Source organism: Silurus meridionalis, chromosome 23 (assembly GCF_014805685.1).
Source record: "Silurus meridionalis isolate SWU-2019-XX chromosome 23, ASM1480568v1, whole genome shotgun sequence".
In the NCBI taxonomy this organism is placed as follows: domain Eukaryota; kingdom Metazoa; phylum Chordata; class Actinopteri; order Siluriformes; family Siluridae; genus Silurus; species Silurus meridionalis.
Window position 1 is genome coordinate 15,539,211 of NC_060906.1, and position 14,141 is coordinate 15,553,351.

Here is a 14,141-nt window from a genome sequence, read left to right on the forward strand (position 1 = left end):
GTAAAGACGAGCTTGGCATCTGACTCACTAACCCGCACCATGAGTCCATCCCCTCTAATGCCCGCTGACCTCGCTACTGATTCATAACACAGTTTTACTGCTTGCCACCTGCCACTCATCCCTGTGGGGAGCCCTCCCACTTCGCCACCCACTGGTATTGACTAATCAATCAAAGTGTCTCTGAGACGGTCCTTTTCTCCTCTGTGTGTTTAAACTGTCCCGTGTGTAACCCAACTACATGTAGTGGAAGTTAATTTTGTTAATGTCGCGTAGGTAAAATTTATATTATAAGTCTAATACATAAAGCTTGACAGTGTGTGTAAACATTTAAATCAACAAATGTGTAACATGATATTAACATAGAAATCTTCCACACTTCTGATTCAGATAAGATCCGTGTGAAAAAGAGGCAAGAATGGCTTACAGTGGTTGTAGTGAATAAATGGATTAAGCGAGAGATATAAATAAGTCGAATTGTCCTGGAGAATCTCTAGTTTTATACATAATGTGGCAGGGAAATGATCTGGATGAGAGCATTTTTAATTCTGGCGTCATACCTTATTGGGTTTATCAAATTTGAAAACGTTATATATATTTTTTTCCTGATTTCCAGAGGGTTTAATCTTTCCTGTTTTAATGTTATTTTACTGGTAAAATTTTGTACATAGTAGGAAATGAAGTATCATTATTGATACTGGAGCCAGCATTGTTCTTAAAAGCTGAATCAGATTTAAATTACCCCCCTCCCTCCTTAAATCTGTTACACTGTATTTTATGGTATCTGTGTGTGTGTGTCGCACTTGTCTTGTTCAACACGGATTACTAGAAGAATGTCAGTGTCTGATCATTGTGTTACAGTTTTGGAGCTCGAATAGTGACATTGTATTGAAAGTAGTTTTTCTAGAATAATTCCCCTCATGAACTTTGACCCCATATTTCTTCTCTTTAGCACAACCACGGTCTCTTCGCAGCGAAACCCTGGAGCCTCCACTCACAGCATCAGCAGCGCCACACCACCAGACCGCCTACGTTTCCCCCGAGGCACAGCGAGCCGCAGCACCTTTCACGGCGGCCAGCTAAGAGAGCGGCGTACTGCCACATACAACGGACCTCCCGCCTCGCCCACCCTTTCTCACGATGCAACGCCGCTATCGCAGTCGCGCAGCCGTGGCTCAACCAACCTATTCACCAAGCTCACCTCCAAGCTCACACGCAGGTATGCAAAGCACAACACTTTACACCAATACATTTTTTTTTACAGGTTTATTGGCCAAGTGGGTTAGCACACACAAGGAATTTACTTCTAGCTGTATTTTCTGGACACTTTTTGAGTTGAGAGACATGGCACACAATTTGCTACTTTTTACTCAAAATACAGACCATTGGTGAACTGACAGGTAACTTTTTTTCATGAGTTGATACATTTAGTAAGCAGTGGAATAGATGGTTCTTTTTTTTTTAAACTGATGAAAGTAAATGTCAGCGACCCAATGCTGGTGATCTCACTCAACCCTAAAAATATAGCTGTTTTCTTCCCTTCTTGTGATGCTTTCTTTGTGCAAGCTCATGCAAAAACGCAAGCCACGTAGTAACGGTCTTTGTACAACAAAACTTCCTGTTTATGATATTTTCCAGATTATAAAGTGCCTATTTTTCTTAGCGGATGCTATAACTTTTCATGTGAAGCAACATGCATGTTGTCTTCTTACTTTAGCCTAATTCTAACATTTTTTCCACACTAAGTGTGCTACTTCAGCAGTTACTCTCTCAGCAGCTTGTTAGTATTTTTAATGGTAGGCTGCCCATGTGTGCTTGAATGCTTCAGTAGGTATCAAGCTTGTAAATAATAACACTGTACTGCTGGTATGCAAAAGTAACCAAAGTGTAGAGAAATCGAAACTACTTCTCACACCTCTGTGGAGACCTTCCAGTTTTGAAATATGTTAATGATGAGAAATGCAAACTTAGTGTGCTGATCACTTTCATTACAAACCTTATTATATAGGAAAAAAAGCTATTAGATTAGACACAACATGGATAGCAATATAATGGAATAGAAGCTATTAAGTAAAATACAAACTTTCTGGATTAATCACTGCTATACAATGCCTACTTTTTTTTTTTATCTTTTCTTGTCCTGACAAAGTGGTTAAACTCAATGTGAAACTAAAATCCTAAGTTTTTCTTTTAATGTTGATAAGCTTGGGAGCGCACATAAATTGGTTGAATATAAGACATTGCATTTTGATGAAAAAATACTATGACACGCAAGTAGGGCTGAAACGATTCCTAAGTAATTTGAATACGAAAAAGTATTTGCCATCGTTTAGTTAATTTAACTACACACGGAGCCTTATTACTGAGGTACCACCCGAAACTTTGGATTGCTCTGGGTTCTCATTTATAAACTTGCCGAACGCATAAAACGGGACTAGAAACAAAAATTTCTTTTTTTTTTATATTTGATTTAGAGTATTTTTGCAAGCTTGCCACATAGATTCAAGAAAAACTTAATAATCCACTCAGAATATGATTTATTTTAGTGATTGATGAATATGGCCTATTGTGCATGTTCACACTTCACAACCATTTCAGAAATTAGGAAACAATAGCCTAGAGAAAAAGACGACGCAATCAAAGCCTCAGAAGTAATAAATAAATATATATGTATGTATGTATGTGGCATGTTAAATTGTTTCTTTATTATCTGGAAAATAGTGGCACTAGTGGTCTTTTGCCTATAATGATAACCTTTTGTTTTTTCCTTCATTTCTTTCTCTTTCAGAAATTTCCTTGTCCTTCATTTCCTTCTGTCAGCATACACTGAAAAGTTATTCTGCATAATTGTTCCTTTCCTGATGTTTGCCCTTCAAACTGTAGATTATAATTGATTTCTCGTTACACTGTGTGTTTGTTTTATAGAAACATGTCATTCAGGTTTACCAAAAGGTAGGCTCCACAGTTCGGCGTGAGTGTGACCACGATTTAACATTAACAGAGTGTGAATTAATAAACAAGTGCAGAATTAATTGCCTGATACTTACTCCTTGATCCGTGTGTCTTTAATCGGAGTGCGATTGAGCATGCCTGAGATCACTGCTGTCCTGGTGGAAAGAAACTGACACACCAGAAAAATCTACTAATCACATGTGCATGCCTCTTTACAGGAAATGTGCACAAAACTTTTAAGCTTTTCTATTTGTTTGTATTTTGTACTTTATCAATGTCATATTCTTTTACAGTGGGGACTCGTTTTGATGTATTTCACACAAGTCATTTGGGACTGTGTCATGACACAAGCGTAATTTTTATTTTAAAAGCGTGGGTTGTTTTCAGTTTGGAATCATCCCAGTCAGTTTGCTTGTTATGAAACTCTAAGAAGATCAACTCCTGGTTCTATAATTCAGGCCTCCATACTGGGCGCTAAATTTGGCTGCTGACAGATGTGGCGATTGAGACCAATTTTTTCAGGAGTTCAGGTACCATTTTATTGTCAAATCTCCCTTCTGTTTTTGGCCCTGCTCTAATTATCCAGTATCCTGTCATAGTAGTAGAATCTGCTGTAGATCTTTTTTTTTTTTTTAACCCGCCCCTGTCAGTTTTTCCCCAAAACTGTCCTGGGCAAAATGTTCCTCACCAAGACCCTGCTGTAAAAGACCACAGACTCCACCCACTCTCAACATGATTCCATTTGTGTAAATCTTGTTTTCCACCTTTCATAATGCATTGATTGCACTGAGTAAATGCCAATTGTCTTTTTTTTTTTTAAACAAACAGATTCATTCTTTTTTGGACATTACATTATTATCCATCTTCAATTAGTCGGATCAAGAATAAAAATCTGTACTGCAGCCCAGCATAGTTTGCAGACTTGAACTTAAACGATGGCTTGATAGTCATATCGCGGAAGTCATTTAACAATGATTTTTAGAGACATGTTTGTAAAATCTTTATTATGGCCTGCTTGAGAGGGCTTGGAATTTAGAAATCTGTTTGAAAATATATTTAAATACAACACTTTCAGCTCAAAGTAAACAGAAGGAAGCACCACAGACAAGAACTAATTTCAAAGGGGAAATGTATCAATCAAAATCACTAAATGATCTTCATAATTATACTGAAAAGTATGGCACTCATGCATTTTAGCTGAATGCGTGATTCTGATTGGTTTTTCATTATAGAATCTGAGAGCTGATTAAAATGTAAAGTTATACACCGACCAGGCATAACATTATGACATTATAACATTATGACAGGTGAAGCGAATAACACTGATTATCTCTTCATCATGGCACCTGTTAGTGGGAGGGATGTTTTAGGCAGCTAATTAACATTTTGTCCTCAAAGTTGATGTGTTTAAAGCAGAAAAAATGAGCAAGCATAAGGATTTGAGCGAGCTTGACAAGGGCTAAATTGTGACTGCTAGACAACTGGGTCAGAGCATCTCTAAAACTGCAGCTCTTGTGGGGTGTTCCTGGTCTGCAGTGCTCAGTATCTATCAAAAGTGGTCCAATGAAGCTGTGAGCTGTGTTCCAGGCCTCTACATCTGCTTTAATACACTGTGTTTTATTCCTAATTAAACCTTGTGTCCAAAACTTTATTTTTCTCCTTCCTCTTCATATTAATTCACAAGAGGCAAGTGTACTGATTGTGAAATAAGTTGCTGGAGTTGGAGTTTTCCCTGTGCAGTTCAGAGCAAGTGCACAAATTATAAAATCTCTTAATGTTCCCTGGTTTGCCCAAAGGAGGAAATGACTGACACCATGTTTTATTTGTTTAGGTCAGGAAATTCATTCTTAGTCTACAAAAAGAACAGCTAAAGAATCTTCCTCTTGTTGTATGATCACTTTCTGCATCTGAGTGCATGAGCAATGTCTTACCGATACCTCACAGGAAATTGAATGTGAAAACAGGGCAGCTTCCCCACCCCCCTCTTATAAAACATGCCTTCTCAGATTCTCAAATTTCCCTGCTTTCTCTATAGTGCAACTGTGTGTGTGTGTGTGTGTGTGTGTGTGTGTGTGTGTGTGTGTGTGTGTGTGTGTACACAGTGGCTTGAAAGTGTGTGCCCCCTACTTTTTTTTTTTTTTTTTTTGCATGTTTGTCACACTTTAATGTTTCAGATCATCAAACTGATTTAAATATTAGTAAAAGATACACAAGTGAACACAACATGCAGTTTTTAAATGAACGTTTCGATTATTTAGGGAAAACAAAATCCAAAACTACATGGCCCTGTGTGAGAAAGTGTTTGCCCCCCTGTTAAAACTGTGGTTTATCACACCTGAATAAAATTTCTCCAGCCACACCCAGGCCTGATTACTGCCACACCGGTTCACAATCAAGAACTCTCTTAAATAGGACCTGCCTGACAAAGTGAATTAAACCAAAAGATACTCAAAAGCCAGACATCATGCCAAGATCCAAAGAAATTCAGAAACAAATGAGAGAGAAAGTAATTCAGTCTATCATCCTAGTCAAAGTCTTGACCCGAATCCTATTGAGATGCTGTGGCATGACCTTAAAAAGGCGGTTCATGCTCGAAAACCCTTCAATGTGGTTGAAATACAACAAATCTGCATAGAGAGTGCATGAGTGACCAAAATTCCTCCACAGCGCTGTAACAGAATCACTGCAAGTTATCGCAAACGCTTGATTGCATTTGTTGCTACTAAGCGTGGCCCAACCAGTTATTAGGTATAGGGGCAAACACTTTTTTACACAGGGGCATGTAGTTTTGGATTTAGTTTTCCCTCAAATCAAAACCTTCATTTAAAAACGGCGTGTTGTGTTCACTTGTGTTATCTTTTACTAATATTTAAATTAGTTTGATGATCTGAAACATTAAAGTGTGAAAAAAGTGTGAAAAAAAAGAATTTAGGAAGGGGGCAAACACTTTTTCACACCACCGTATCTATCTATCTATCTATCTATCTATCTATCTATCTATCTATCTATCTATCTATCTATCTATCTATCTATCTATCTATCTATCTATCTATCTTTTTTTTTTTTTTTTTTGGAATGTCTTCACCTCTGACCTATTTTCATTTTATGTCCTGGTAATAAAGAGCTCCAGCAGAGTTTGAGAGGAATGGCAGACATGAAGGCTCAAGGTAAAACAGGACACTCAGTTTGGTCATCTAGCATCATGCAGTGTATTCCCAGTCCCGTCAGTGTGCTTTCTGTCTACAGCTTTTGCAGAGCTGGAACTCTTCTCAAGGGGTTTGGGCCTGCGGTTTAGCAGATTCACATTGTCAACTTCTACCACTATATGAATGTAGAATCAGTGTTGGAGAAACTTAATCATGGGTGTCCAACTCTATTTCTGTTTCAGACTTCGTGACATTTTTAAAGGGCTGTAAACTATTATGCTTCGAAACACAAGTGCATCCGTTAGTTTACCGCATTTTTATTTGTTCTATATTGATATCAATTGTATAAGAAGATGACACTGTGTTTACTGTGGAAGAAATCATGCAGGCTTTATGTATGGAAAACATTGATGTTCTAAGTGTTCTACAGGTTTCCCCTTGCATTCCATCAGCTCCTTTTTTTTTGGTAATTTGGGTGATGCATTTGGACATTGTGTCCATCATAAAATGTGAACACACCCTCTCTGTTTTATTTATATTTTTAGTGCACCCTCTGTGGTTTCGTGTTTCTAACTGATGCATTAAAAACCACCACACTGTGTATAATGTGAACTTTTAATACACTATATGGACAAAAGTTTGTGGACACATGACCATAAGATTTATGTGCTTTTTGAGCATTGCGTTCCACTTTTAGTCCTCATTTGCTGTTATAATAATTTCCATCGTTCACAAGATTTTATAGTGTGGTTGTGTAGATTTGTGCTCCTTCAGTCACAAGTGTTAGTAAAATCAGGTGCTGATTTGATTTGATGTAGGGTGAGAAGGAATGGGGTGCAGTCAGTGTTCCAATTTACCCAAAAGTTGTTCAAAAGTGTTGAGATCAGAGCTCTATAGCAGGCCACTCAAGATCTACTATTCCAAATCATGTGAAGCATATCATTATGTAGTTGGATTTGTGCATTGTCATGCTAGAACAGGTATGGGTCTTCAAGTCCAAGTGAACGGAAAATTTTAATGCTAAATTAATCCAAAAGGCATCCTATACAATTGTGTGACTCGAGCTTTGTGGTAACAGTTTGGGTGTTTAATATTTAATCTTCATAAAAATATTGCTGTGCTTGGTGTTGATTGTTACTGACACTGTTACAGATATGGACATTATTGTTGGAATATAGAAGAGAGCTGTGGTATAGTTTGAAAAAATGCAACAGGTGTAAGTTCTAGGTAATCTTGCTGTGGGGTCGTTCAGTGTGGCAGCAGGCTATATTTGACTTTTGGTTTCTTTTCAGGTTTGCCGTTTGCTCTGGTTTATATGACAAGTTAGTAGAGTAAAATAATGGAGAATCATTTCTGTATTATGCTGCCACCTCTTGGACAAAACAGCATTTCATTTTAAATTTAAAATAGAGTTTTAACTCATAAGTAGCTATGCCTTCATTGTATCTATATCTTACTAATATGTGGTTTTCGAGCTTTTTCCTCTATTCAGTCTTGCAGTTAACCAGCATGTGTTTCACTAAAGTGCTGTATCATTTCTGGTCAGGTTCCTTGGGTGAGTTTACCTAACCACCGAAATCGCATAGTTGAAAAGTACCATCTGGTGAAAGTGCAGGCATATTTCTTTACGTACAATTATCTTTCAAGGTCCTTTAGTAGACTACATGGCCAGATGTTTTGCAAAAAAATAAAAGCGATTAAGAGAATCTCCAGCTCTGCCTTGAGTGACTGTTATATCCAGATCTCTGTGATGGGTATTTTTTCTGTGCCTCTCCTTTATTTCCCCCCCTCCCCCCTGAGCTGTTCTGATATTTGCATGCAAGACTGAAGTTTGTTTGCTGCATGCTGTACTCCTATGCATGAACTTATATACAGTTATGTTATACTGAGGACAGTATGTGTGATATCGCACCAATATCACTCTTTCTGCTTTGATAATTGATTATCTCATGCTCATAATTTCTTACTGAGTTTTGATACCCCCCTTCTCTCTCTTTCTGGCAGTCGGAATGTGTCCGGGGATCAGAAGGAGGATCAGAAAGACACCAAACCACGTTCCCTGCGCTTCACCTGGAGCATGAAGACCACGTCAGCCATGGAGCCGAGCGACATGATGCGCGAGATCCGAAAGGTGCTCGACGCCAACAACTGCGACTACGAGCAACGCGAACACTTCCTGCTGCTCTGCGTCCACGGTGACGGCCATGCTGAGAGCCTCGTTCAGTGGGAGATGGAGGTGTGCAAGTTGCCCCGGCTCTCTCTCAACGGCGTGCGCTTTAAGCGGATATCAGGAACATCCATCGCATTCAAGAACATAGCGTCAAAAATTGCCAACGAGCTAAAGTTGTAGGGAAAAATAAAAAAATCATCAAAATGTGAAAGTGACAAAAAAAGACTGAGGCATATAAATAATTTTTTTTTTTTTTTCTGTTGAAAAAAGTAGCAGATTCAAGGATTGTTTCAGTGAACGCTTTCCGAAATGTGTAATAAAATGTATAGAATCATGCCTTAGGTGGTATTATTATAATAATAATTATTATTATTACTATCATTGTGACTGGTGGTCTAAAACTGTATGGAAAAAGTGGTGATTGGTGGTTTTGTTTTTTTATTTATGCACTACTGCGTTAGGTGCCCGATAGGCCTATAGTTAACCCTTCATTTTAAAACATGGATGACAACGTGACAGTATTTTTCCCCTCTCTTCTGCTCTCTTTTTTTTTTTTTTTTTTTTTTTTATAAGAAGTAAAAATGGCCATGGACATTGTGTGGTGGTGTGTTAGATCAGAAAAATGATGCGCATCTCCAAAATCTCCCCCTAAAGCTGCTGCTAGCAGTGTAGACACAATTCCTCCTCCTCATACATCCAGACAGGAATTGATTTTGACGTGTTCGACTGAACTGTTCTATACGCCCAGTGATGGACAGGATCTGCTTATTTCTAGAATGTGGTGCCAGGAATCTCCTGACAGATGCAGCTTAGTGAGGTCACCACCAGGAGAGTTCAGCTACAGCACCTTAGCGAAACCTCATGTTTGTAATGCATTGTGAGTCTTTAACTATCCATTTTCCAAGAATTAAAAGACTTATTCAGAGCAGGAAGATTTTACTTTCTGGTCTGTGGGAATATTTCATTTATTTCCATATGAAGTGTTATTTTTTTCTTTTATAACACATAATGGAAGTTGTTGAAATGTTTGTATTCTGATGAGACGGAAAAAAATGGAGTCAGGCTTCACGATGTCGTCATTTTCAGGCCACGGTATTCACTCGCATCTGTGTAAAAACAAAAAATAAATGGCACTGTTTTTATTTTTTTGGAATGTAAATAGTGTACCTTAGTTTTGCAACAGCTGCATATTGATATACTTTTCCCTTTTTCTAAATCTGGCTGTGAGTTGGAAACTATTGGAAATTAATGTACTCATCACAGAATAAGGTTAATCAGTGTCTTCATTAAAACACTTAAAACTAAAATCCGATGTTTTGATTTTTTTACACCGTTAGTGTTAAATTGCTGAGGGTGCATTGTTTTGTGTGTTTTGGTTGTAAAATGCTCACCCTATCCATTGTATTAATGGTTGGCTGCAGGAGGATTGTATTTGTTTGAGGTTACAGTTTTTCTCATTTGCTTTGAAGCATTTCTCCAAATCATTTTTAATATTTGTAAACCTGTAAGTGCCAATATGGTTTCTTTTCCATACTTCAAAACCATGTAACTCATATTAAAAGAAGGCCAAACAAGTCTTTCACAAAAGAAAAGAAAGAAGCAATCTTTTAAACAGGTCTTTTTAATTATCAAATAGATTTACAGTTTAATGTCACAAAGTAGACAAACTATTAGATTTAAAAAAAAAAAAAAAAAAAAAAATTTATCTTGTCTGTGTCGGGGCTTGAACTCACAACCTTGTGGGGACCTGTCGATAGATAACCCAATGCCTTAACACATTAAGCTATCCTCTACCGTTTGTGCAACCAGTCAATAAGCCTAATGAATCAACATGGCTTCTTTTCCATACTTCAATACCATGTAACTCATTAAAAGAAGGCCAAACAAGTCTTTCAAAAAGGACAAAAAAAAAGCAATCATTTAAACAGGTATTCTTAATTATTAAATAGATTTACAGATTAATGTCACAAAGATGACAAACTATTAGATTAAAAAAAAAAAAAAAAAAAAATTACATTGTCGTGTTGGGGCTTGAACACACAACCTTATGGGGACCTGATGATAGATAAACCAATGCCTTAACACATTGAGCTATTCTCTACTGTTTGTGCAAGCAGTCAATAAGCCTAATGAATCAACATGGCTTCTTTTCCATACTTCAATACCATGTAACTCATATTAAAAGAAGGCCAAACAAGTCTTTCAAAAAGGACAAACAAAAAGCAATCTTTTAAACAGCTCTTTTTAATTATCAAATAGATTTACAGTTTAATGTCACAAAGTAGACAAACTATTATATATAAAAAAAAAAAAAAAAAACATTGTTTACATTGTCTGTGTTGGGGCTTCAATCCACAACCTTGAGGGGACCTGTTGCTAGATAAACCAATGCCTTAAGACATTGAGCTATTCTCACCCATTAGAGCATGCAGTCAATAAGCCTAATCAACCAACTTGGCTTCTTTTCCATACTTCACTACCATGTAACTACCATGTAGATTACAGCTGGGGAAGATAAGTAAAGTTCTTCTAGCCATGGAGGGAGGACAACTATCTCAATTCAAAGGAAGGAGTCTCGATGAGATCCAGATTGATCCACAAGGTAAAACAGGCCTGAGTTAATAAAGTGTTTTAAAAATCTCAAATTCCATGTTATGATTAATAGGAACACCACCATTGATTATAGATTATTTGATGGATGTTGCAGTTTAAAAAATATTTTTCCACTTATTTAGCTATAATCATTTTCTCTGTGTTTACTAAAGAGAGTACTGATGGACAGTAAAAGATCAGACTCTGAAAACAAGAAAGATAACGATGCTTCACCTCCACCCTCAAATTATGCAGGTATGTTGTCAGAAAATGCAGGGAATTATTGGAAAGCTAGAGGCTAAGTCATATTATATGTTATGAGTCACTTTTATCACAATTACGAATTACTTTTGAATTTATTCAGGATCTTCACAAAACCCACAGAGAAAGTGGTCTACAGAGGAGATCTAGGGTGTGGAAAAGACTCTAATGGACTACATCAGTTCTGGCAAGGTTCCTGGTAAAGGCCAGTGCATGGAGTGCATTAAAAATACCCAGCAGCACTTTAAGGGAGAGGTTGGGAGGCAGTCAAATTTGATGTAAAAATTGCATTGATTCCATGAAGCGAAAAATGTACAGGTAAAAAAAAGCTTTTGCTGTATGCTTTTTTTAATATGTTTGTTAAAGGCAACATGTTCAGAAACATTTTAGTTTAAGTTGCTGAGAATTAAACTTTAAAGAGACAAAATAGGGACGTCCCCACCAGAATAGAAAAACCAGACAACAATTGAGCTCTCTATACTTGTGTATTTCTGAAAATAAAGATGTTATTTAAATGTTTAAATAAATGTTTACATGAATCATCAGAACGTAGAAAGAGTGTGTCCAGGGACGAACGCATGGAAGGATAGGGATAATACTGGGTGCGCTTTGGGGAGGAAGCGCAGCCGTGAAGAGAGTGGGAATTCCGGGAGGAAAAGACCGTACCGCATACGATACGCATACGAACCAACACATACCAACTATAACGGACAAGCAGTGCGGGTGAGTGAGGGGTTTAAATAGGAGCTGGGGATGAGTGATAATGAGCCCCAGGTGTGCACAATTAAAGTGGGGCGCATCAGAGAACGCGGAGGCATGACAGCCGCCGAAGGGGGCGTGGCAAGTGGATTCCTGACAGTAACCTCTGTGACTTAAGCCAAAGCATATAATGCATTGAGTATGCAAAATTTCTGAGGGTGAAAAACCTTGTTGATGATCAGAGTAAAATTGCGAAATAATTTCAAGCTGCCATTAAGGATATAGTAACTCAAATAAGCACTCTTTAAAACTGTGGTAAGCTAAAAAGTATTGATTGATTCAGATGGTCTACAAGAGCAGGAAACACACCACTTTACACTCCTGTAAACTTTTGTTGGCATAGACTCACAGAAACATTTCTTCATAATCTTCACATGCATTTTGCTCACCATGGCTGCAAAGAATTATTATATGAGTGATGTATTATATTCTAAAGTTTACAGATTTACTGTGTATTTGTGATATATTCAGAAAGAATTTTTTACTTGTTACCCTTGTAGTATAGTGACAAAGTAAGAAAGTTTATGTATAATAACTATGCAAAGTAGGGCCTAATGCTATAAGCATAATGACATTATAATAATTAACCTATTTTAACCGAAATATGTCTTTAATTAGAAGTAAGCTACTGGGTTGATCGTCTGTTATTCCTCATGTAAAATATTATTATAATGTGTGAAAATGTTTAAAAAAGAAACAACACTTTTTTTTTTAAGTAAAGAGTCAAACAGGATGTTATTGCTTCAAAAACATTTTTTATTTTAATATAATGTTGGTATTGGACTTCACAGTATGTTGTGCTGTGTAAAGTGGTCTTCAGCAGATTTAATTGTTGGCCATTGTTTGGGAAATCCAGCTGGTGAAGAGACAAACCTGTAGGAAGAGTGAGAGGATTATTTATATAACAGAAACATTTAGTTTCAGTATAGACCATATCTGATAATATTTTAACAGTGCTTGATTTTACCTTGGCATAAACACCAGGGTGATCTTTCTCAGCACAGCCATAACCCCAAGACACAATGCCCTGCAGCTCACCATTGCATACCACAGGACCACCAGAGTCACCCTGAATTAGGAAAAGTTAACATTTTATTGCTCATTAGGCCAAAAATATAAGCATAGCACCTTTTGCTTCTTATCATACTCTTAGATCCCACATTACCTGGCAAGAGTCCTTGCCTCCCTCCAGGAAGCCAGCGCAGAACATGGCATCAGTAATCATACCAGGGTATGAGTTGTTACAATCACTGTTAGAGATAATAGGCACCTCCAGACACTGAAGCTTGTTGCGATCAGCAGCTACAAATTGATCACACACACAAGGCAATATTGAAAAATGTATGTCAAACAGGGTTATCTTATTATATACTACAAACATAGAATGCATTTTAGAAAGAAGATTTGAAACCTAAGATATGATATTCAGCCAGTGGTTTGTGGCTCATAATAATTCCAAACAACATTGTATACATCATCATGCATTCTAAGCAAATAATACTGCTGGAACCTACATCATACATTTCAGCATAATTTGTCACATTTACCACAAACAATGAAGTTAAACTGGGTAAAAAAAAAAAAAAATTGGACTGTACTCACTGGAGCTCATTGTGTTTCCCCATCCAGAGACTGTGCACCAGGTTCCTGCAGGAGGGCAGCTTTTAGGCAGTGCAACAGGCTGCACATAGTTGTTTAGAGTGGCAGGTTGACTAAGCTTAATGAGCATGACGTCATTGTCAATCATCCAGGAGTCATAGTTTGGATGGCGGATGACTTTGGAAGAGGAGATGAACTGCTCAGAACCCTCATTAATCTGGATGTGGTGCTCACCCAGACGAACTTCAATACGACTAGAGATGGGGCAGAAATGTTTCTAAGTTCAAGAGTTGTGTTTTTCATAATGAATTACTTATTTATTATAAAATATTAACTTACGACTTGTAGCAGTGAGCAGCAGACACAACCCAGTCCTGATTGATCAGAGAACCACCACAGAAGTGATAGCCAGCATTCAGAGACACTTGCCAGGGCTGGGAGTTGGGTTTACACTCGTACCCTCCAACAATCTTGTCATCCTCCAGAGCAACTGCAAACAGAATAAATTATTGTATATTGGAATATATTTAGATTATGCTATAAGATCATATTGCTCAGGAGTCTGTCAAAATATTTATACTCACAACAAGCTCCCACAAGCAAAAGCAGGACCAAGGACCTCATGATTACTGTTGGTCACCTACACTGGGGATCTCATTTTACTC

General features: G+C 37.5%; 2 protein-coding genes across 2 annotated transcripts in view; one reads left to right on the forward strand and one right to left on the reverse strand.

The window, feature by feature from the left end:
• Positions 1 to 9,572, forward strand: part of mark3b (MAP/microtubule affinity-regulating kinase 3b) — a 44,811-nt gene extending 35,239 nt beyond the window's left edge. The window contains 4 exon segments of the mRNA XM_046836035.1: positions 950 to 1,216; positions 2,923 to 2,949; positions 6,072 to 6,116; positions 8,100 to 9,572. Of these exon segments, the coding sequence (XP_046691991.1) occupies positions 950 to 1,216; positions 2,923 to 2,949; positions 6,072 to 6,116; positions 8,100 to 8,445 (685 nt within the window). The 3' untranslated portion in view covers positions 8,446 to 9,572.
• Positions 9,573 to 12,612: 3,040 nt separating this feature from the next.
• Positions 12,613 to 14,141, reverse strand: LOC124377043 (trypsin-2-like). The gene is made up of 6 exons (XM_046836316.1): positions 14,061 to 14,141; positions 13,816 to 13,966; positions 13,480 to 13,730; positions 13,043 to 13,179; positions 12,845 to 12,946; positions 12,613 to 12,750 (listed from the first exon to the last, which is right to left on the reverse strand). Exons 1-6 carry the CDS (start codon positions 14,098 to 14,100, stop codon positions 12,703 to 12,705), a joined length of 729 nt encoding a protein of 242 aa, XP_046692272.1. The 5' UTR covers positions 14,101 to 14,141; the 3' UTR covers positions 12,613 to 12,702.

What these genes read in the sequence shown, in the direction of transcription:
- LOC124377043 (XM_046836316.1), bottom strand. Translation starts at nt 14,100, where the DNA reads ATGAGGTCCTTGGTCCTGCTTTTGCTTGTGGGAGCTTGTT. An exon ending in GGGAAACACAATGAGCTCCA is followed by an intron (nt 13,180 to 13,479) that starts GTGAGTACAGTC and finishes ATCAATTTGTAG; the next exon opens with CTGCTGATCGCAACAAGCTT. An exon ending in GAGGCAAGGACTCTTGCCAG is followed by an intron (nt 12,947 to 13,042) that starts GTAATGTGGGAT and finishes TTCCTAATTCAG; the next exon opens with GGTGACTCTGGTGGTCCTGT.